The sequence below is a fragment of the Acromyrmex echinatior genome, chromosome 8 (genome assembly GCF_024713525.1).
Source record: "Acromyrmex echinatior isolate Ae372 chromosome 8, ASM2471352v2, whole genome shotgun sequence".
Classification (NCBI taxonomy): Eukaryota; Metazoa; Arthropoda; class Insecta; order Hymenoptera; family Formicidae; genus Acromyrmex; species Acromyrmex echinatior.
Window position 1 is genome coordinate 8,325,704 of NC_141859.1, and position 24,746 is coordinate 8,350,449.

A 24,746-nucleotide genomic window follows, 5' to 3' on the forward strand; every position below is an offset into this window, starting at 1 on the left:
AAATCGATTCAAATGTACTCATAATTTTTTCTCGCATATTTTCATATTCTCATTTTTCATATTTTCATATACTGTTGGAAAATTTGTGTTAAATTTAACTCATTTCACATGACCCAAACGGTCCACTCAAATTTATATGTAAATTTGACACAAGATATATAAATATGTCAGAAGGTAATATAAATATTATTTAAGAAGATAAACAAAAAAAAAAGATTATAATGACATAGTATATAAACAAATTGTGGAAGCATATTTTTTCAGTAAAATTAACATTTATGACATGTTAAATTACATATTTTATTCATTCATCTTCGAACTTACATTTTAAAAAACATTATTTTTATATTTTTCACTTACTCATAAATTGTATTATTTTGACACTAAAAAATGTTGAATATCACTTTAACATAAACTATTTAAATAACGTTATTACATTATGTTAAAATACTCGAATATGGCAAAAAATTCAACACAAAAGTTTAAAAAGCATTTAAGTGGACTGTTTCCAACATAAATACGAAATGTTTTTTTGCTGTGTAATTACAAACGTTCATATAATTTGGTCGTAAAGTATTTGATATAAATAATAATTTGTATAAATATTAATCAACTCCTTTTAAGAATATTTCTCTATTGCTTTCTTTTCCTGTAACCCTTACGCGTAGTAATACAAAACATTCCTAAATAAATAAAATAGATATGTCTGTGGTGTGAAGTAATATTTGGACCGTCCTGCGATGTGCGTGACGCTCGTACCGGCACGAAAAAATCTAGGATATGGCAAGACTATCTGGAAACACCAGTTACGATCCTGCCAGGCAATTTAGAATGGTGTGGACACGTCCGCCATAACCGTACCGGATGTGCCTGGACATATGGTATGCGCACGATTAAACTAGGGTGACCAGACCTTCCTCAGTCAATCCTGAGCAAGAGTTTTCTCATTTCCTATCCCCTGTATATTGCTAATATTTTCGCGAAAAACGCCATGACGAAGACAACGATAAATAATATCATCGTAATTTTATTTTGTAATTAATAATCGTAAATTAATTTGTAAATTATTTTTAGGTTTTTTCTTAATTATCTCTGATTTCTAAGTTATTTCTGATAACGTTTATATTTTGTTGTTTATTTACCTGTTTCACCCGTTTTATGTTCAACAAGAAATCTCAATTTCTCTCAATAGTCGAGTTTCCATTTTCAGTCAATTAGTCAGCGTTACTTTATTACAATGAGTTTCTGAAGTTTATTTTAGAATGGAAGATGGATATAAATGAGATCGAAGAAAATTTCGAGGTACTTATGTTCACACCAAAGTTGGCTTGCCACGAAAGAATGAGCGGAAATGAAATTACGTTCTTTGCAAATACTCATTGAAAACACGCATTTCAAGACCCATTTTAAAACCTATTTTCCACCTCGTAACGCAAAATCCGACAAGTTACAAGCTTGTGCTTTCGGGTCAAATGCAACCCGAGAAATCGCCGCCGCGCAGCGAAATTATATAACCGCCATTATTTCCTTCATTATTACAGTTTGCCGCTAAATGTCTGCTGCAAGTAGTTGTGCGTTATTATTACTCTTTAACAATGTCAAAAGAAACAGTTTCGTCTAACAACTACGGTGTTTCCGCTTGTTCGCTTGCCGTATAAAAAGTACGATGCACAAAACCAATTACGCGAAGGTTTATTTCAAATGCCATTCCCACGTACTTCACACGTACCCTGTTTATTTGAGAGAGAGATTCCAATATACGTATTCTTTTTACAATCTATGCCATCTATGGTGCGATTTGTTTCGCACATTTTCTGTGTACAAAAGTCGTATTTCTCGAAAAAGTAATATACCGAAAAAGGCGCGCGGATGAATTGCGTAGCAAGCGAATTACCTTCGTAAATTCAAACATCGAGAGCTATGGTGAACGAGGACGAGGGTGAAAACGAGTTTCCGTCCTTTCGCAACTGTTCTACAATTCCGCGCGAATGTCATCGTCGGCTCTGAAGGAATGGCGAATAGCCTAGGTGAAAGAATCGCGATTATTCGCATGTTCATTAAAACGCAAACGAATTCCATGTGTTCTTCGTACCGGCTAACCCAAACAGTTCCGTCATTGCGTCTCTTTTTTCTCTCTTTCTCTCTTCTCTTCGTTACACGTTGCACCGTATCAGAACGAATTCCGTGTAAACGATTACGTGCCACTCGATTCTCGCGGAACCGAGAATCGTCGGCATTACTTCTGTGAGCTCGGCCGTTCTCCGTAGACCGAAGACTTACAGACCGACAGCAACGTTGTTCTTTGCACGACAATCGCTCGGTCTTGCGGACTGTCGGTGTGTTGCAGCCACTTCTTTTTTCACCCCTCGACTTTTCCTCCCTTTCCTCGTTTGTCACACGCACTGCACGACGCCACGACATAGCTTCGTTTCATTTGCAACCGCATTCATTAATACCGTTCGTTGGCGTGGCCTGTAACTCTTCCACACCGCGCAAGAAAATCGATGTCCATCGACTCGTACCGTCTCGGTGCGCTACGTTTTTCTTTTCTCCCAACTACTAGTGAAACCGAACGAATAAATTAGAATCTTGGAACTCACGAGGACGAGCGGCAAGGAGAAATATGTAGCTTTCAACTGGAGCGTATATTGGATATTCCTTATAAGCGGCTACATCTGCACTTACATAGGCCAAATGTACTTTTTTTTTCTTTCATCGCATTGTAAATTCGTTCTAACATCTAAGAATTATCAGGTTATTGAATTACGATCGACTAATCATTTTATATTTTATATATTTCTACTTAAAATAAAAATAATTTTAGCTCCATTGTAGCTCCAGAATAAGTCAAATATATAATAGGTAAATTGCCTGTATTAACCTCCGTGGTTGTTGGCGCGTTAATAATATATTTATATGGCGATATGATATAATTCGCAAACAATTGGAATGTACTTACCAACAAAGTCAACTGCATACCGAGCGGATCGTGAAATTACAGTTGACTTTGTTGGTAAGTACATTCCAATTGTTTGCGAATTATACCTTATCGTTTTATGAATATATTATTAACAACGCATTAACAACCGTGGAGACACATACATACACACACATATATACATACATATATATATATATGTATATATATATATATATATATATATATATATGTGTATATATATATATATATATATATAATATATAGATTTAACTTGTCTTTGTTTTTACATTGCAGTATTTAATGATTGCGATGAAAATATTGATTTGTATAATCTATATCGTCTCCCCTAATCTACGCAAATACAGCAATCTAGACCAGTTCCGAGTTTCTCGTGAACGACATTATGCGTGCGACTAGAAACCTTTGTCGAGCGATTTTGTGCCTGGTCGACGGCAGTGTTCAAACGTACTGTTTTCTCTTTTTGCCGCATGCACCTTCGCCTTCTTCACCGCCATTTGTCACACCTATCGTACGAGACCGCGATAGCTTCGTTTCATTTGCAACCGCGTCCATTAATACCGCACACATTGTTTTCTACCGTTCCTCGTGCGCACGCAAAAATCAATGTTTGCTGACCTCTCTCGCGCGACGTACAATGGGTTATGTTTTAATGATGTAAAAATACGAATAATATGAATGCTACGTTCCCCTGCTAATGATAAACTACTTGACAGATTTCGAATCGGTTTTTTCTAACAACTTCGATGAGAAATTATCATTTGCCGCAACTTTTTATTCTTCAAGATTAAATATCTTGGCAAACAAACTTTAAATTAAATTTTTATTCAAGTAAACTCCAGTTCCAATTAACCAAAAGACTGGTTTATGTTTAAGGAACTCTCTCTCTCTCCCTCTCAATTTGCCAAAACTTTTAATATTTTATATTATATATTTTTACAATTTCCGCTGCAAAATACATATCACCTTCAATTTTGTTTGAAAGTAATTAAGAAAAAATTTACATCTGATAAAACTTATAAATCAAACGAATGAATTGTGTACACTGAGAGAAAAATGTTTGGTATTTATAACTATAATTATATATTACTATAATTATATATTACTATGATTATTATTGCTATAATAAAAATATATAGAATTATATACAGTAACTACTGTATATAATTCTAGCAACAAATGTGTATAGTTGGCAACCTAAAATGACTACAATCATAGTTATTACAACTATAAAATAGTTAAAAATGATTCAAATGACTATAATTTTACAGTTATATTTTGGGACAACCATAAAAATATGATATATAAGTAATATATAATACGATAATAGTAGTATACAAATATCAAACATTTTTCTCTTAGTATACATGATGGTTAATTACTCTTCTGTTATTATGTCACAGCGTTGTTGTAATCTTCGGAAAAGTTGCGACGAATAGCAACATTACGCAATATGGTAATTTGAAGATTAATAATCATCTTCGGGAGATTGTAAGAAAAAATACTTGATCATCCGCTGTCCGTCGCATACTTCGTCGTGGTAAGTAGTAAGTTACTATCTGATTATACAATCTCCTTAATGATAGAAGTGCCGCAAGTTTGCGACTTCGTCGTCGTCTTATGATGCAGCTCGTTTAAAAATTCGTTCCCTAGTGCATTAAGACTGCCTACTAACTATTAACTTTTTTACTATTCCTCCTATGATACTGTTGAGATATGTATACAGTATGAATAAGTTACTTTGTTCGTTCTAACGCAAAAATGTGTACATTTTAGAAGAGAGCGATGGTCCAACCGAGAGCTTTTCCGTGGTTTCGTTGGACGAAATATTGCAAGCGACAAACGAAACTCTCTGACAAATCTCCCGATTCCCTTTTTCTTCTAATCCGTGTCCGTCTGTCTCTCCGTTGTGCTAGAAAAAGATTACAGCCACGGGGAACCCAACGAAATATTCATACCTGCGTTGTATCATACAATACAGTTGGGTGTATTGTGAGATTGGCGCGTCATAATAGTGCCATTCGATATTATTGTCATTTTTTTTTATATCTGTCTGTGTCGTTTTATGGACTTCCACCAATCGGAACGTATGATTTATTGAGACGTGTGTTCGATGCGATGCATTGTAAGATATGAATATTCGAATTGGTCGATTATTCTTGATATAAAGAACAAGCTCTAAAAACTACATGTCGTTGTGATCGGCGTGCTTTATTCTATTAAAGAAGCAATCGATAAATTTGAGTATTACGATATTTTGAATTTAATACATCGGCCGAAGCCGTGTAGTGTAAAACGATTATTTGGTATCGTTTATCGAATATTCATCGAATTTATATTGCTCTCATAATGCTATTTTAACTGCACTCCATCTTTATGAATTAATAATATTATAATTGTGCTTTCCTGTGAGCGTGAAGTATCGCTGATCAAAGGTGTAATCGAATAAACGTTATAATACGCATTATACATATGTATATAAAAATTGAACTATGTATTTCGGAAGTTGACTCTTTGAAAAGCGATTATTAAAACTCATAATTTCTCTGTGAAATCAACGATCACGTGCTCGTTTGCACGATAGCGCGTAGATCGTTTACAACACTTCACGGTTTACAATTCGAGCGGATGACCGTTCGCAAGTTTCATAAATAGATTACACTCATGCATTGATCTGTCATTAAGGCCCAATGAGTATTTAACGTTTCAAAGTATCGAAATGTATTTACGACGAGATTAATGCCAACCATTGCTAATCCCGATGTAATTACTGATAATACGAATCCGCTCATTTGTCACGTTACGCGTAGCGAGATGCTTATCACGTATATAACTATATTCTCGAAATCTGTATCGCAGATACGAGTATTATATGACGAGAAATGTGTGTATTATATAATAGTAAATCGGTATATGGATAAATCAAATGTATCAAGACATTTGTGCGTGCGTGCACGCGTGTTTAATTATATAATTTAAAAAAAAGATAGGGTCGCAAAATATAATACAAATATTGATTTGACTATTAAACTCTTGTATTCTATTTGCTCGCTGAACTTTTTTATACAGCGCATGTCACGCATTAGGTATGCACGCACAATTTCGTTTATTCTATTTTCGTAGCTCATCCATATATTCCGTTGCCGGGAGACTTGTCATGTCACGCAACGTTATTCGTCGATACCTTATCGAGCGGATCGATCCGCTCGGGGAATGGACGTGTCGTGCGAGCTGCATTATGTAGAGCAGTCGGTGTCGTTTCGTTTCCCATCGCGGATTCGAGAAATTCCCGGCTGGTAACTATCGGGGGCGTACACGTCGATACGTAGACTTCACTGCCTCGTTGACTTTCTAAAAACTTCCGTGATAAGAAAAAAAGAGAGAGAGAGAGAGAGAGAGAGAGAGAGAGAGAGAGAGAGAGAGAGAGAGAGAGAGAGAGAGAAGGATGAAAAACGGAAAGGCAAGGGAGATCTCTGCGATGAAAGGCTGCCGTCAGCGAGTTTCCGGTGGGTTCGAAAAGTCGGTCGTTGCTTCGCACGTAAAACCGGTCGGACAGTTCGCGAATGCGAAATATCTCTATATATAGGTATAGATATATATACACATACGCGGACCGCGAAGATGCAGGAGAAGAGATTGGGGCTGAGGGATGAAAATATGGGCGGTCATCCCCTAAACCAAAGTAACGACAGCCGACGGCGGCATCGTCCATACGTCTTCTCCTAAACCGGCCAATAAATCGAAGAAATCGATGGCTGATTGAATGGAGCGAAGTAGATTGCCGTACACTTTCTCCGTCTCTCCCCACCTATCTTTATCCTATCTATTTCCTCTCTCGTTGCTAGCGCATTGCTCTTCCCATCTCCTGCACTCAATCTGTAAATGCGTGAGCTGCTAACCGAGCCGAAGTGCTTAGCAGTTAAACGTCGTAGAAATTGCGTACGTATTTCTGGTATTCCGAGAGAAACAACAGGATGTTGTTCAGACTTCAAAGAGGGGGAGAAGTGATCATTTGTAGAAAAAAATTCTCGTAATATATCTCGCGAGAACTGCTTTTGGGTCACCGATTCCGCCGATAATTATCTTCGCTGACTACTTTATATTTAATCGAACTTTTTAAACCACCGTGTTATCGCATGACGTCAGCAATGATTACGCGACGGCGAAGCTGTTATAATTTGAGCAGCTAAATGCGATCATAAAATAGTCTCGCGAAAACGAAGGAGAATTGCTGCATAATGCCGCAATTGATTAATGCACTTTGGCAGTGATTAAAATTATAATGAAGAAATAAGAAATATATTTTCAATTAAAATTTTGTAAATTAATATTATCACATATTAATGTACTAATCTTCTTCTCTTGTCGCACATTCGATAGTAAATAAATCGCTAAGAGATTTCGACAGCATTTTTAAAATTCTTTTAGCTTAATTAAAATTGCATGATATTACAAGTGAAATTTTAATATAGAATTAAATCAAGAACGGTCACCTGGGGTGTTTCTATACGTCAGCAGCAAGAAAATGAGAACTATTATAAAATGGATATTGTTTAACATATTTTCTTTCTTTTTAATATCTCTATATAATAATTATTTTTTATAACATATTTTTCACTACTATCCTATTTATTAAAGGAACATAAGGGTTTTTTTATTATTGTTATTATTTTTTTAAAGAATATCTCGAGTTTAATTATATAATTTTCAATTTACGATATGACTGTTTTGAAAAACACAAATAAAATATTAATGATAGAATTTATCGCTTCTAAATCATATCTGTTATATATAAACACGTGTTGAAAATTATTTTTAGCAAAAATATCATTTTTTATGTTATCCCCGAGACTACCAGGACCCATATGATTCAATCACAGATTAATAATAGTGGTTTTTGAGTATAAAAATCCCAGATGGTCGTTAAAAAAATTAGATGACTACTCCTGGATTAAGTTGTATTTTACATTAATTGTCATTCTTCTTGGATGTAAAGGTAAACAATATTGTAACGTTCACTGACGTAACAGTTTCCATAAATTAGTGTGGTCGCTGACCCACGAAGCACATCGTAAAATGGTGTGTCGTGGCCCAATTAATTAAGAACATGCAATCGAATTAATTTTAATTTCCGTTACATACGTTAATGGAATAGAATTATTAACATAAGGTCTCGATGCACGCGTGACATTTGCGGATCGAACGCAATTTTGATCGTGGCAGTTCCGGCACCGTAATAGTACATTGCACGCGATGTGCTGCCACCACCTAAATAAAACAGGACGGGAGTATAATACGACGAGGGCATGTCAATGTCAACGTCTCCCTTTGGAATCGAAATTAGAAAGGGAGCATGGAATTTCAAGGGGTTATGCCGATCGACTGGGCTGGCTGATCGTTCTATTGCAATACCACGTATCGCTATTGCAGAAGATGATGGGGTGGCCTCACGGTAGTAACGAAGGGAGAACCTTCGCGCATATCTGTTTTGGATAATGTAACAGGGGGATGATGTATCGTGCAAACTATAAAGTTAAGAAGATAAGCGAGAGGATCGATAGAGTGAGTTAAAAGGGATTTCATGCGCGTCCATGCTCTCGCAAATAAGTCTTTTTGAATTTTCGTATTAACATAATTGATGAACTCTATGAATGTTATACGGTAATTTATACGTTAACACGTCTCCCCATGCGACATTCGTTAATATGTGATTTTTTTTCGGAGAACGCTGCGAATCTATTTGACAGAGATTGTTTCAGATTCACCTCTGGCTATGGATCAAAATTATATTTCCCTTCTCTACGGCAGTTTGCGATGCATGCAAAATTGTGATAGAATGTACGCTGTGGAATATATCGACGTGTATGCCAAATTCGCGACACGAATTTAGTCTATTTCGTTCCTGCGTTGACCGGCTCTACAGATCGAAATTCGGCGCTAAAGATCAGCCGGCAGGTGTCAATGATCTATACGTGTACGATTCAGGCTGTCCGTTTTTCACCTGAATACTAATGAGCCATTTTCGACGGTCCGCTTTCAGCGGACGAAGGGTAAAACGGAATAGAGGGATATGTACCTGCCATTCACAGTCTGTCGGAAGAGCAACGACGATAGCGAAAGAACGAAATGATTATGGAACAAAAAGCCTTTTTTATATCCGTATGAGTTTTTCATTAAATTGAGATTTACATCCAACGTTTATCTTGCCGCTTTTCTTTACTTCAATCATAATTACACCCTTGATTATGCCGAGTGATTTTCTTACGCTTCGATCATCATTAATATCATCTATTACAAAAACACGGCCATGATGTTACAGTTGAATTTAAAATTTAAATGTCATGACGGCGTTCATGTATCCACATCTGAATTCTCATTTGGTATTCACGACGTGACGATCTAATACCGTCTCTTATTGCCAAGCGATAAATAGAATGTACTTTATTGATGATAAATTTGCAAATGTATGGTTTAATCCGAAGGTAGTCACACGATTTTCTTTTATGTAAACGATTACCTGAGATGTTTTTAGTTTTTGTACACTCCAATTAATATCACTGTTATTAATAATATGCTTATGGTATGTTATTGCTTTTTGATTTATTAATACTTGAGAACATTTATACGGATATTGACTCAATCCATAATGAATTTCTAAAAAAGTAAGTAGAAACCAAATAAATATTAAATGGAATAAATACATTAAGTGACTTATTATGAAAATAATTTTAAAAATAAAGATTTTAATTAATAGAACGCTTTATTGCGGATTTTTGATGGAATTGCGGTTTGTAAAAAGTAGTTATTAAAAAAGAAAAAAATATATTGTCAACCATATCCAAAGCAAATATAAAAGTAATATTTTAGAACAATTCAATTTCTTCCCTGCGGGATTGTAAAAATATTTCAGGATTATTTTTTCAAGTTATTGTGTACTTTGAATAATAAAAAGACTATAAGATAGCCAATTTTTTAAAGACAGTCATATTAAACGGAATTTAATTTTTAAGAATTCAATATACTGTCTCAGAATTCATTATACTGTACAATGATAACATCTGTCCATTTTGCAAAACTAAGTACAAAAAGCAAATATTATATCCGCTCCGTATTCTTGAAGCTTCCCATCGATATCCTTCCGGTTTCAATGTAATATTTCTAAGTTGCAGAAATATATTGCAACAACGTAGTCGAGGTAATCTATAAACCAGAACGGCCAAGTTGCCTGAAGAAGAAGGGAGTTAAGGCGTGAGAGGAGAGACAGGGAGAGAGAGAAGCAAATAGAAATATCGAGTCGAAATCGAACCAAGCTGTACGAGTTTGTTGATATTGAGAAGTAAATTGAATCTGAATGTTGTCGTAAAAGATGGATATCAGTCTGCACGTGCATCGTCCTCCCCCAAATATTGTCTACCAATTCGTTACTAACTTTATTCCCGGCGTACATTCGTTGCAGAGCTTTATCAATCTCTCGAGATGTCCGACGGAATTCACATTGCGGGGAGAAAACCTCTGGACATTATTGTAAAGAAACTGCATGGCGAGAACGTGAGATCGATGCCCTGAACAGAGAAAACTCCATTTTTATACCATTTTCGTAACCACAATTGGAGTAGACAAATAAGATAAATAATAAATACTTTTATTTTCCAATGCAATACAGAGATAAATATTCTCTTTTATTTTCCACCAATTATTTCCTAATTTTTTAACTATCAATCAATAAGTACAAAAATACAATCTCTAATTTTTTAACTATCACGATCTATTATTTTATTCAAATTGTATATGCCATAAATAGTTAAATATTCAAGGAACAGTGTTAATAAATAAAAAAATATTTATGATAATTACAAAAAATAAATTAATTCATAAAATTTGAGATCAAATGTTTTAGATGCAATATGTATAAATTTTTGAGCTGATTCAATTTATAAAATTAAAAGAGTTATAATATTGTGATAAATTCATTCTTCGTAATATTGTAATATGTAGAGAATAACTGTATCTGACAATAATTATTCAAAATTAATTACCGCATATACATTTAAAAATGATTTTATCTATCTCGTAATTTTATATTATGTACATCATGAATACAAAATATCTTATAATAACTAATTCATTAATTACTTTTATAGGCTTTGTAACATTACATCATTGATCACTCATCGATTTTACATTTTATATTTATTATGTCACCTTTAATAATTATTTTATGAATCAATTTTATGTACCTCAAATTGTACTTTACTTCAGTAATGAGGTAATTTTAATTGGTAAAATATTTAACATTTGTTTCTCTAACACATTTTTTGTTAGTAAAACGATGAATACGCGTAACAGTGTAAATAAAATAATCAAATTATACAACACTGTGTATATATATATAAAAGTATGTATATAAAAGTATTACATATATATAAAAGTTCTCATAAAAATTTCAAGCATTTCATGGATTTATTTAAACGGCTTTGGATTTAGGGTATGCGTGTTTCGGAGTTTTCAGCGATACGATTTTTTAATGGCTATTTTCACGTTGGTCTAAGCTCGGTTGTTTTGTTGTAACGTGGCTGTAACGTGTTTGGCTGTAACGTGCCCTGATTACACGCAAACCGCGTTTGCCACGTACAGATTGCTCGCTCTAGCGATAATACGCGTGCACGCCGGGAAACTGCTCGCGGAATTTTCCGGTCAACATCTGCCTCTAGTAACGCGATATTTTAACACCAAAGGATCGACAGGCGCGCGCTCGAAAACGGCCGTGTTGCTTTGTTGACGTTAAAAGAATCGATTAGGTACCCATCGTTATTGTCGTGTGCGAGGTCGTGTAAGAGGATATCGAAATGGAAAAGGATCGATTGCCGGATGCGGAGCAAAGCGTGGCATTTGGACACGGATAAGTGCCCAGCTGCATCAAGTGCATTATTGAGGAGAGAAAAATGGAGTAGTCAAACGAATTTGCGATAACAAAGAAAACGATAGTCCGAACATTTTGTATTTCTGCTCGCTAATAAAATATGTAGACATAGCATTGCACATCTATATTATTATACAGCTTCAATAATTATCCTTTTTAAATTTTTTCTCTTTTTCTACTATTTTATTAATGTAATTTATATCTCATTTTATTAAAAAGACAAGTTGCTTCAAAAGTCAGCCCTTGAACTGTTAAATATATACACTTTAGGCTAAATGTTTGCACTCTTAAAATATCACTATCTTTGGGATTACTTATTCAAATATCGATAACAATATATTTTTTTAACAATAATTCCTTAGATTTAACTGTTATCGCAAAGTGACTTATTGTTAAAAAGATACATTGTAATTAAATAAATAATCCAAAAATGCCAGTTTTTTTTAAGTGTTTGCAAACTTTTAGCCTAGAATGTACATATATATATTTTATAAATATTTGTGCCTACTATTATAGATCACCTTGGTGAAAAAATTGATCGCAGACGTCGCGCTGGAATTTTGATGAAACTTCGCACGCTTATAACGCATTTAAATGTATTCCGCGTGCCAGCACGCGTTTGGTAATGTGCCGGGAAAAGGCGCGTTCCATGATGTACACGGGCGAAAACACGTGCACGTACGGAGACGCAATTTATTGTAACATATTTAGGTGTACGCGGCACTCTCTCAAGCGGCCCGACAATCGAAAAGCGGTTGCTATGGCGTCCTTTTTTTTTTTCGCGCTGCGCCGATGTGTGCTTCCATCGAGCGAAACATCGCGGGGGGTGTGTACAGTGCAAAGCTACCGAAAAAGAGGAGAAAATTAGACTGCCTTTATTACTCACCCCTCGCGTTCGACAAATACGGATGCAAATGTAAAACTGGTTCGGGCTCAGCCAGACCGGAAACCCGTTTCATTCATATTCATCCCGCTCGCGCTCGTATTGGTGTGACGTACCTCGCGAAATTTCTTCCATCACGACAGTCACATTCAATCAACAGCGAACGTACATATCTGGCCTGGATGCTGTCTACGTATGGGACGATCTACGCGCGCGGTACACATACACGCACGTATGCACGCGCGTACGTTTTTTGTCCGTAGAAAGAGGTACGAAGTTTACCACGCGGTTGTTCTCTCTCGAATATTTAGTGAAATATTTTACACATCGTGAGATTTTTACGCATTATATCCATATATATATCTCTCTCTCTCTTTCTCATTCTCTCAACGAGGGATATATATTCATTTAATCGTCATTATTATAAAAAAAGGTATGGAGCGCGATGGACATCACTATATATTGAATGCATTGATCTCGATAAATTTCCCAATCACAATTCAATTTTACAATCTTATTCCTATGCTTCGAATCTGCGAATGCGTGAGCTGAAAACCGGTAGTTGTTAAACATTGCACGACACAAAGTTTCGATTTGAATAAATCTATTTTCGGGGCAATAGAAAATATAAATCATTCATGTTTACACGTAAAGTTGAAAATAAAATAGTACATTGCTATTCATGTGGCTTACCAAAAATAGAGAACAGTTTTAATAATTTATTACAATTCAGCAGTAATAAATTAAGTGCTGCAGCACGTTTTCTAATATTTTCCGAATAAAAATATTAAAATACAAAACTTTCTAATTAATAATTACATTTTCGTGATTAAAAATAAAATAAAGAGAATTTTTTAAAATTTATAAAAGCTGACAATATAATTAGATAAAACGTTTTTAATAAAAAATGGTATTTATTATTGAAAGTACCTGCACTAGTGTTTGAATGTCTAGGTTTAATCAAATATTCCTACAATGAAAATAGTTTCAACCGCAGCGCAGTATAACGTAAATGTATGTTTCAACGTATACTTGCGCTCTCGTGGACTATGTGTTAAATTCAGTTACCAGTAAAATGCATCAATTATCGGCAGTGTCTTCGCGGACGTTAAAAAATTAAATCAGCGTTATTTTGAATTAGGTAAATACGATGGCTATTCAAGAGAATCCAAATGCGCATCGGGATGTATTCTACGCGCAACGCTTTGCCGCCTTCGGGAGGTCTAAAAGCGAGCTTCCCTGTAATTCTCGCTGATCCAATTACGGTAACGCGGGGAATAAGTTAGCGCGCGTGGCAATGGAAAGGCGGTACAAGTGTGCGATTTCTAAACAAAGCACGAACCTAGAAGCGGCCGGCACTCCGTACCGTCCATTCTTAAACCGCATCGAAGCAGCTAATTCGAAGTCAAATAAAAGAGTTCGCGATGCAAGCTCTCCGATGGCGCTCCCCTTTTATATATCTTTAGCCATGAGCCAAAGTTTTTCCCTATTCCAAATGTTAGCTAAAGGTTATGCGGCTCAGTTCCTTCGCTCAACGTCACCATGTAAGCGTATACGCGTGCCGCGATTTAGCCAGTAATCCGACATTTATTGCGCAGGGAATTCGAAAAGAAAAAAATACGGGGAAAACTTCGCCACCGTAACGCTTCCTTCCTTTGCTTTCCAAACGAGCGTGGTGGTTTGACAAATTGAGATTAATCGAAATATTCTGAGAATTAGACTTTAATCCTCCGACAACAATGTGAAATTTTCACCCTTCCGCAACCTGGGTCTTCAAACTTCAATGTAGATTTTTATATTATTTGAGATAAAAATCTGAAAAATTTAACGTACTTATGAAAACTTTAACAACAAATTTTTTACTATCATAAAAGTTGGGGATTGTATTTTATTTATTTTTTATTTAGAGAGATTTAAACTCTTCTTCCACAATAAAAAAGGCTGAGCCTTTAAAGTCTGAAATTGTTAGCGGAGAATTAAACTGTTTTTATGTTTAGATAAAACTATATATTTTTTTGTCAGAAAAGAGATTGGAGATTGTGTTTAAAAAGGAAGTAAAATCTGTAAAAAAGTCTGTAAAATCGGTAGATAGATTTTGAGTCCAAGTACATTCACTCACGTGTCTCGTATAAGCGTGTAACACCGGGTTACAACAGGCTCTGTTTTCAGACCACGTGTAATAACATACAGGGCAAGTGTAGCACGCAAGATCTGCATGCAAAGCATGTAACCGCGCGCGCTACAATCTTAAGACAAATAATACGTGCATACGATTATCAATTGCTTTAGAGAAGAAAGAAGAAAGAAAGGTCGATGCGACGTTAAACGGTAATTAAAACCGCGTCAAGAATAGAATGAAACAATTAAAACACTTGATAAATCCGCACTCTGCAGCAAAATATCGAGTAACAAAGCTCGCGTGGAATCGTGTAGAGTTTATGAGAACATTCGCTACGGAATTTTACATAGTACGATTGGAAAAGCGCAAAACTCGCGATTCGTAACGTTTGCGTGTACAAACTCCGAGTCGGAGTTCGCATCTGCATGCAATCGTCCCGCCGCATCGCGTTTCTCTGCTCATCATTTTACTATATAAATAAATATACATTGTTTTATATCATTCGTAGACGGTAACGAGTCTCTAACGTCGGCGAGTGTTTCGCGTTGTATTTTGCGTCGCGCATATGCGGCGACGGAATGAAATGTGACCCGGGCAACACAATGAAAGACTCACAATCTCGTCTCGCTTTTATTGCGGCAACCCCTCCCCCCCTCCTCCTCCCCTCCGTCCGCGCCACGTGACCCACCCCCGCGTACAATACGTGTACTATATGAATGCGGACTTCGACGTAACGTACACGACGGTCGTAAATCCTTATAAACTTTATACCTCCTTAATCCTCGAGAATTAAGGGGCATATGTCGCCGCGAAGCGAATTGTAAAAAATTGTCGAAACCCCCTACGTCCTGCGCGATCCGCCCTTATACGTCGGGGTGGTCGGGGCCATTTTCTCTATGGTCACCCTTCTTGCTCTCGCGCCCCGCGTCCTCGTTTCCATGGTGAACTTCGGTCCCCGTGCTTTCGCGTCACATCCGTTTTTACGGGCTTCTGCTTCGGAACGAGAGCGAAAGACGAGACGTACCTACTCGCGTGCGTACGCACTGCGACGGAGCGTGGAGCGTCCTGAGAAAAAAGTCGATCTGAATAACGCAACGTACATTTTCCCCGTAATTTGCATTGGGATTCTCCGCGGATAATTCGACGGAATGTTCGACCATCGGGATATAATAACTGTGAGAGACTAGATTTTGTTAAAGGGTGAATAATTTAATGTTTGTCTGTGTATGGAAACTGTATGCATAACATTAATCATTCAGTTTATCATTTATGTACTCCATTAATTGCAAAACTAAGAAGATATACTGCAGTTGAACCGCAGAAATATGTAAAATATTTTATATAATATCACTCTCTTATTCTTCAAAGGTGACACAATTAAAAAAGTTAACTATTAGGTGTTGGAATTAATTCGTAGCGTTTTACAAGTGATGGGAAGTACTTGCATTAATGTATTTTTTAATGCTCATGTGAAATAAATAACATTCTTTCATTAAAAAACGCTACGAATTAATTCCAACACCTAATATATTAAATCTCATAGGAGAACGTACATGTGAGATTTCCTTAAAAAATTAAGTTTTCCAGAAGAGGGAAAAAAACTACTTTTAAACGTGACAGAAAATTATTAATCTAATTAAATAATATTGACAAAAACAATTTTTAATATGCTTAAATGTAATTTTTGTTTCACAAGTATTAAAAAGTAACTCTTTTTGAATTGTAATGATTTTGAAGATTTTTTAAAAATTCTTTTTTGAATTATGACATTTTGTCAATTTTTTTTTATGAAGTTAAGTTAATTTACTTTTGATAATTGATTTTAGGTAATGATCAGTTATTTATATATAGTCAGTTCCTATGTTTAAACCGCCTTAAATACAGTCATAAGCTAATCACAAAACCATATTAGCACCATATATCAAGACATTACTTAAGACGATCTTAAAATAAGAATGGACTACGAATAGCAATCAATTTATCTAATTTATTCATATTAATAACTCGATAACATTTATTAAATTGTGTCACTTTTAAAGTAAGCGTATAAAGAAGAAAAGAGAAAAGATATGAATATTAGAAAATAAATGTCTCGCACCTGAATTCGTCATTTGGGACCAACGACAGATAATCAAGTATACGTATCAAACTTTATCATTCATATTACAATCTATTAATTGGGAAATTGAGAAGATAATCTGTAATATATATTGCAGCTGAATCACAGAATAAATACGCCAAAATGTATTATATAATATAGCAAAAAAAGAAGAAAAGAGATGAATTAAACAGTAAATGATTTTACATCTGAATTCGTAACTTGTAGCTGGCAATAGAACCTGATCGAGCACGTGTGTCAGACTTTCATCATGTAAATATAATAAACATTCGTCCAGACATTCACACATGTATATACGGATCGATTGAAAGAGCGCGGATGATTACACGTTTATTAATGCAATACGTCACTGGTCATTTTCGTGCTGCGTTTCCAACGCCTATTACAAACACGATGCGCTTAAGACAAACAACATTGATTCTCATTCACTACTCACTACTGTATTTCGTTGATAAAAATGGCTCTAGACGACATGGCCAATGTACTCCAACATTGGCAAGTATTAAAGGAGTATTTCCAAGCAGACAGCTGAAAACATTAAGAACTTTTATCTCAAAAAGTAATTATACAATTTGATTGAAATTTTTTTATTCGAAGGTACATTCATTCGGCTGTGACTAAGAATTTTTATACGAAAATTTATCTACCTGAAGCTTCGTTATTCCTTCTCGCGTCCTCGGCGATGCAGTTTGCGGTAAGCATGAATATCTTGGAGCGGAATTTAAATGATTTACTCCAAAATATTCTTTAATAATTTATATAGTTTGTGACAATTCCACTTTTCTAAAAAAATATTTCAGTTTTTAACAAATTAAATAAAACAGTAAAAAATTTTATATAAAAAAATCGAATTTTAACTTCAAACAGTCATTATTTTCTTAAAAAAAAATCTGAATCGATACAGACAGTATTATGTTACATTTTGAAAATCTATTTACACTGTTTTAGATTTTAGATCATTCAATAATAAATCATGCTCACCGTAAACTGTATCACCGTGCGAGAACACGTATAAAAGAATGACGAAGCTTCAGATAGATAAATTTTCACAAGAAAATTCTTAATTACTGAATAAATGTACGTTGAAATAAAAAAAATTGCAATCGAATTAAATAAAATTATATTTTGAGATAAAAATTCCTAATATTTTCAGTCATCTATTCGGATGTATGTATCCCCTTAACACATAAACACACACGCGACATACATAATTATCCATATGAATGCAGGCCAATATTTAGCGAAAATGTGTAAAATTATAGAGTACATTGGCCATGTTGGCTGGAGTCACCTTGATGCGTGAACGACAAGACGCACCGCGGACACAAAGAGATAATTGATAGCACTATATTATATACCTGAATCCTATATTATATACCTGAATTAAGCAGCGAAGTCATCTCGTACTTCTCCGTCATTGAATCCTTCGATATTTTCGACACTTGTTTACACGCACAACTTAGTTTCGACGCAGAAAGACGCACGGAATACGCGGCGCAATCCGGCATTGACTCACTGCGCCGAAGTTTTTCAAACTGCCGGAATCAAAACAACACAAACGCGCGCCGAGTCATGACGACACCGATAAGCCGAGTCAGCGGTCAAACATATCAAAAGCGAGCGTTGGTAACGAATCGAAATAAAATGATGATCGGGTAACGACACTATTAAGAGTAACGACAATTGAGACGTTCACGAACCTCGCCACGAGCCTCGGCACGGCAAACCGTCATCTTTCTTCACTTGATCTTGACTCGCGTAGTCAGTTCAAATTAGTCCCACGATGCTATCGTTGCGCTCCGATCGCAGGACTGCGTTCCGAAACTTTAGGGTGCCCCCCCCCCCCCCAGTAAAGCACTAGATACCAAAATAGCGCAAAAATCCTCCATTTTGAATATACTAACCATACTGTGTACCAATAATAAGTTTGTTGCATTCTCTAACATGCTCCGATACGCTCCTATCATAGCTCCTATTTACTCCAATGCGCTCATTAGAATGAGTAGGAACTATGACAGGAGTATGTTGGAGCATGTTGGAGCATGCGATGCGAACAAATCTAATGGGCCTTTTATAATAAGCCATTAATCATAAATCAGAAGTCAGAAATTAAAAATTGACGACTTTGATTGATCCATTTTAATATTAAGCGACTATATGGACGGAGCTTATTCGTTTCAAAAGCGAGAGTGCTATATTATATATATGCTATTATATATATATATATATATATATATATATATATATATTAGGTGTTGGAATTAATTCGTAGCGTTTTACAAGTGATGGGAAGTACTTTCATTAATGTATTTTTTAATGCTCATGTGAAATAAATAACATTCTTTCATTAAAAACGCTACGAATTAATTCCAACACCTAATATATATATATATTCCCGAGGTTAACTCTATAAATCATACTTGCGAGTGAAGAACTAAACTCACGATAAAATGTACAATTCAAACAATATATTAAAATTATAAAGGTTTGTTTAATAATTCTAAATTTAAATAATAGCTCTTATTTACGAACGATTAGAAAATAAAGTGTTGGTTAGTAATAAAAATCAACTTCTATTACAAGAAAATAAATTTTTTTTAGTAACAAATGAATTAATAAGTAATAAGAAATGAATAGAAAATATAATTTAATTCATTCATATATATAATTATCTTTTATTATCTTTTATATTATTTTTAATATTCGTTACTTAAATTTGTTATTATAAGTGGTATACACTTATAATGTTACTTTTTAAATTATTTCTTGGATTTTTAATACAATATTTTATTTGTATTTGATAATGTGGCGATAATATAACAATATCATATTTTCATTTTTCATATAATTGACTTTATTCTCTTCCAAAACATTTTCACCAATATAATTTAATTTTAATCTCAGTTTATAATTTATACTTCAACATTTTCTAAAATTCTTAGAACTAAAAAAAAAAAATAAAAATTAAATTAAATAGACATTAAAGTTAATTTTCATTAATATACAAAAATGAATATGGATAATGTACTGTACGAATGCTTTTCATTTATGCTCGTTTCTATTAATGTAGATTAACTATAATCTTGTTTTAACTTACTTTATATGTTTTTCTGTTCTAAAAATCAAAACTATAGTAAAGAATAAATTGAACCAAAATTAAAGTTCATTTCCATTGATAGAAACAAATATTACAGAAATAAACATTAGTAACAAGTCGACACAAACGTCTATCTTTCTTGACATTCCATGAGTAAGAAGACAGAACAATACTTGTGTCGACTTGTGTCACTAAATAGAAAACACCTTATATAATATTACTCTCTTTCTCTACATTGTTAGATATTAAAGAAACAACAGTAACCCAATCTCTTGAGTTAAATAACATTATGTTATTTTTAACTTTTATGATACGATTCCACCAATGTAAGATTAACTTTAATCTCAGTTCAATTTACTCTTTATCTTTTTCTAATTCTTAAAACGAGAAAAAGATAAATCGTAAGTTGAAATAAGTTGAACCGAGATTAAAGTTAATCTTACATTTGTGGAACCGGGTTCATGGCCGATATTCATAGTTCTTATTTTAAGACAGTCTTAAGTAATGTCTTAAGATGCTAATATAACTCTCTAATTGGTTTGTGATATTTGTGACAAACTTAATATTAAGTATTTAAGATTAAGATTTTAAATGTAAGATCCAACTGTGAATACCACTCATGTAAGTAATGTTTTAAGATGCTAATATGACCTTCTAACTATTCATAATCGATTCTTATATTTGAGAATATCTTAAGTACAGCCTTAAGATGTCATAAGTCCGGATCTACAATAGGTGTTTTAAGTCTTAAGTCGTAAGAAATTGATTAACTACAGTGCGAGGAGAATAATTGATTGTGATTCATCCATTCCTTATGGCTTAAGGCTTAAAAATCTATTGTAAGTCCGGGGTAAATTAATCAGACGGCTGTATTAGAATTTTAAGACATTGCTTAAGATAAGATAATTCGAGTGAAGACGCCACTTTGTTTTATTATTTTTTTATAGAACATGCATTACTGACATACTGAGATACTGGCTATTCTGACTGTCCAAAAGCGTGGTAAACAGAACATGTTCATGCCAAAGTTGATTAGCAAAGATTATACGAAATACGAAAAGGTAGGTCGTGAAACATGCTCTTTGTAATATTTGATATGCTAATAGTTAATTCCGGCCAGTATTCATAGTCAGATCTTTAAAAAACTGTCTTAAGTATAATCTTAAGAAATCATGAACTGCAATTAAAGGACTGTATTAGCATCTTAAGATATTACTTAAAACAGTCTTGAAATAAAACTGGATTACGAATACCGCTCTCTGATTGATTTGTGACCTTCTAAGATTATACAAGATGTCAGTCTTAAATATAAGAATCAACGAATACCGGCCTGTGTGTTAAAATCATTCTAGTTATTTTCAAAGTGAACGGCATCCATATTAATGTACAAACTTAATAAATAACAGTCAAATTTAATACATTTTTCTTGGGTTAAATTGTCTAACTTCAATACATTTTCATTAAATTAACAAAATATTAAATAGAAACAGTAGCGATCTATAGAAATGATAAAAAATAATTTAAATTGCACATTATTTGATATTATGAATTTAAAGCTCGATCTACATAAAACGCAGAACGCGAGACGCAGGTTAAAAGCTTGTTGCGTCAATCAATCTCGAAGCGTCACATTTAAAATTCATGCATTGTATTGGCTGACGCAACAAGATTGCAACCTGCGACTCGAGTCCTGCGTTATGTAGACCGAACTTAACCATCGACATATAGTACTGGATGGAGCATCGAAACGATCTTGACAAATCTAGAAAGAGATAGACCGATATTTGTGTAGTAGAGCGATAAGGATCAATAGGACATTAGTAGAAAGAGAGTTCCGTGTCCAAACATTTACCTTACTCTTTCTAGGTCCGTCAAGACAAAAGACTAAAGACATTTCGTCACATGCCTCGTTTAATATATATGTCGATGGGCTTAATATCTACTGTACGGTGGTTTAAAAAAAGTCCTGGATTTAGGGGGGCCCGTCAGTGCGTCGGCTACACTGACGACTTCGAAAACGTCCCTGAAGTTAATCGAGTAAAGTTTTGGAACGTAGTCTAGCATGTCGGTTCGTTTCGCGGTTTGATCAGTTTGATGCGCGTTTTTTCGAGATCGAATCTCTCTTTCGCGAATCAGATTTGAGTTTGCGGCGATGAGTGAGCATCGTGTTTTGCGTTACAATATTACTCATCCAAAGTGTGTTCATACGAGAATCCGTGCAACAATATGCGAGGAGAAACGAACGAATATCGTGTGCGATGTACGCAAATTTTTCGTGAACCGATTACAAAAGGTGAATAAAACGAACAGATTTGGCGTTTTGAGGCCTTTAGATGCGATCTGACGTATAGGTTAAGTTAAATAATAATTAGATTCTCGCGATATCGAGAGTTCACCGGAAAATTGGTCGTCGTGCGCGAAATTCGTGCGTCCCTGTCGTCCCACAAGTGCCGACAAAATGGCGGATATGTAAGCAACGCGTGTGTCTTGTCTACTGGTCGAGTGAGTAGATATTCAAGCTCACATTCGCAAACACTATTCGAATGTCTTCGAGTATCATTTTATTCTTGTTTAACATTCGATAAACAACATGGATAAAATAATACGCGAAAGTACTCAGGTAGTGTTTTTGAACGAAGCCCAGAAGGATTGAATTGATAACAGAAGGAAGGCAACAGATCCTGGTACGTAATTTTTCATTACTCGATTGTGATTTTTATCGTTATGACGATTTATAATGTTGCATTATAATGATCTCACATTGGCATGTATTTACATATTGTTTTCGATGCATTGATGTGAAAGATGTCTCATTTATTTTTCAGATATGTTCCTTGTCGGTCTTCTCTGCTTCTCTAATGTATTTTGGTAAGAAGATTTCATGTTTATTTAAAAAACCATATTTGTATATTAAATATATAAATAATAATCAATCGAGTCAAATAAAGATTTGATTATTGTTGAGTTTAGTTTCCCCATCTCTAATGTTAATAAAATTAGGCTTATTCGATAGATTTTTACATGAAATGAATAAATCTAGCAAAAATCATTCTGATTCGTGAACTGAGATATTAATTGAGTTGAAGTTGACAGATATTCAAGTTAGAAAATCTGTCAATGGTACAGAAGGACATGAGACATGTAAGTGAGACTAGGATAAGTCTTTCTGCTTCAATTACACACTCATCTACTTTAAAAACAAATTCTCTGTTTTAAAAATACAATTATTTTCTATATAATTTTTGTTTTTACAATAGTAAATTTAGTTTTAAAGTAAAGAATTTGTATTTTTAAAGCAAATAAAAACTTAACCAAAACAAATTTTCTACTGTAAAAATAAAAATTATATAGAAAATAATGGTAATTGCCCAGAATTGTGTCCTGATCACCGATTTGATGAAATATCTATCGATGTGATGACAGATTTTCTAATTTAAATATCTATCAATTTTAATAATTAATACCTCGGTTTATGGAAGCAGAGCAACACTTTTTTTGCCAGACTCATTCATTTCGTGTAAAAGTGCATTGATTAAGTCTAATTTTATCAACATTAGAAGTGAGGAGGCTAAACTCAATAATTACCAAAGGTTTTTTAGATTAAATTATTTTATAATTATATTAATAATATAAAATCAAAACAATGCATGTACGTGTTTCAAGACCAACAAAAAACCTGTTCTATTAAATATAAAATGAATAATAATTTGTTTTTAAGAATGTGGATTTAATTGTAATTATTATTCACTTTATGATTAGCTAAATAAGGACCGGTGTTTTCGAAAATGTATGTGCATTGTTTTGATTTGTTGATTTTACTTATTAATATAATTACAAAATAATAATTTGACCTAAAAAAATCTTTATTTGGCTCAATTATTGATCCTTATTTATATTTAATTGTTGTTTGCATAATACTTGTTTATAGATATGTACATACATGTATAGTTAAGATTTCAAATTTTTAATTATATTTTCCTTAATTATCGTATTACAATTAACAATTTAAGTTACATAATGTTTAGATTAAATAGTTCGCTCCATGCATACTTATTTTTTGCACATTTAAAGATATTTGGTTGTGAATAGTTATGACACAGTGCATAAGTATTGATTGAAATTTGTTTCGTTTGTTGTTGATGCGGCCTTAAACCTGATGTGTTCTTTTTTTTTTCAAAAATACATCTGCATTGAGAGAAGTGTTTGTGATTGTAATTGCATGGTCAAATAATTATGGATAGGATCTGTGATGGATAGAAGCTAGCATGACATTCTATTAATAAAAAAAAAATGATAGTTCCAGTAGCACTTTTCATAGTTTTACAGTTCTATCTAAAAATAAAAAAAAGTTCATTTTTTTATGTGAAAAAACCAAATACGAAAATATGGTATGCTAAACTTCTTTAAGTGTCGGGCCATTTTCTATATATATAACGTATAAAAATTGGAAATTGTTGGAATTTTGTTTTCAAATATTCAAATATTAGTAGAACTATCAGAAAATGTTGTCAAAAGTGCTAATATTTATCATTTTCTTATACTTTAGAGGAAAATTGTGCTAGATTCGTGAAGTTAGCACGTCATATTTTTTTATTTAGTTTTTTTCATATAAAAAATATAGAATTTTTTTTATTTTTAGATAGAACTGT

General features: G+C 34.0%; 1 protein-coding gene across 5 annotated transcripts in view; it reads right to left on the reverse strand.

The window, feature by feature from the left end:
* Ten-a (Teneurin-a transmembrane protein) overlaps positions 1 to 24,746 on the reverse strand; it is a 495,412-nt gene that overhangs the window by 204,923 nt on the left and 265,743 nt on the right. Inside the window, exon 1 of one of the 5 annotated variants that reach the window (XM_087409042.1) lies at positions 18,379 to 18,541. The exons of the other annotated variants lie outside the window; for them this stretch is intronic. Within the exon in view, the coding sequence (XP_087265168.1) occupies positions 18,379 to 18,508 (130 nt within the window). The 5' untranslated portion in view covers positions 18,509 to 18,541. Of the gene's footprint in view, positions 1 to 18,378; positions 18,542 to 24,746 lie in introns of those variants that run through there. 5 annotated transcript variants of the gene reach the window in all.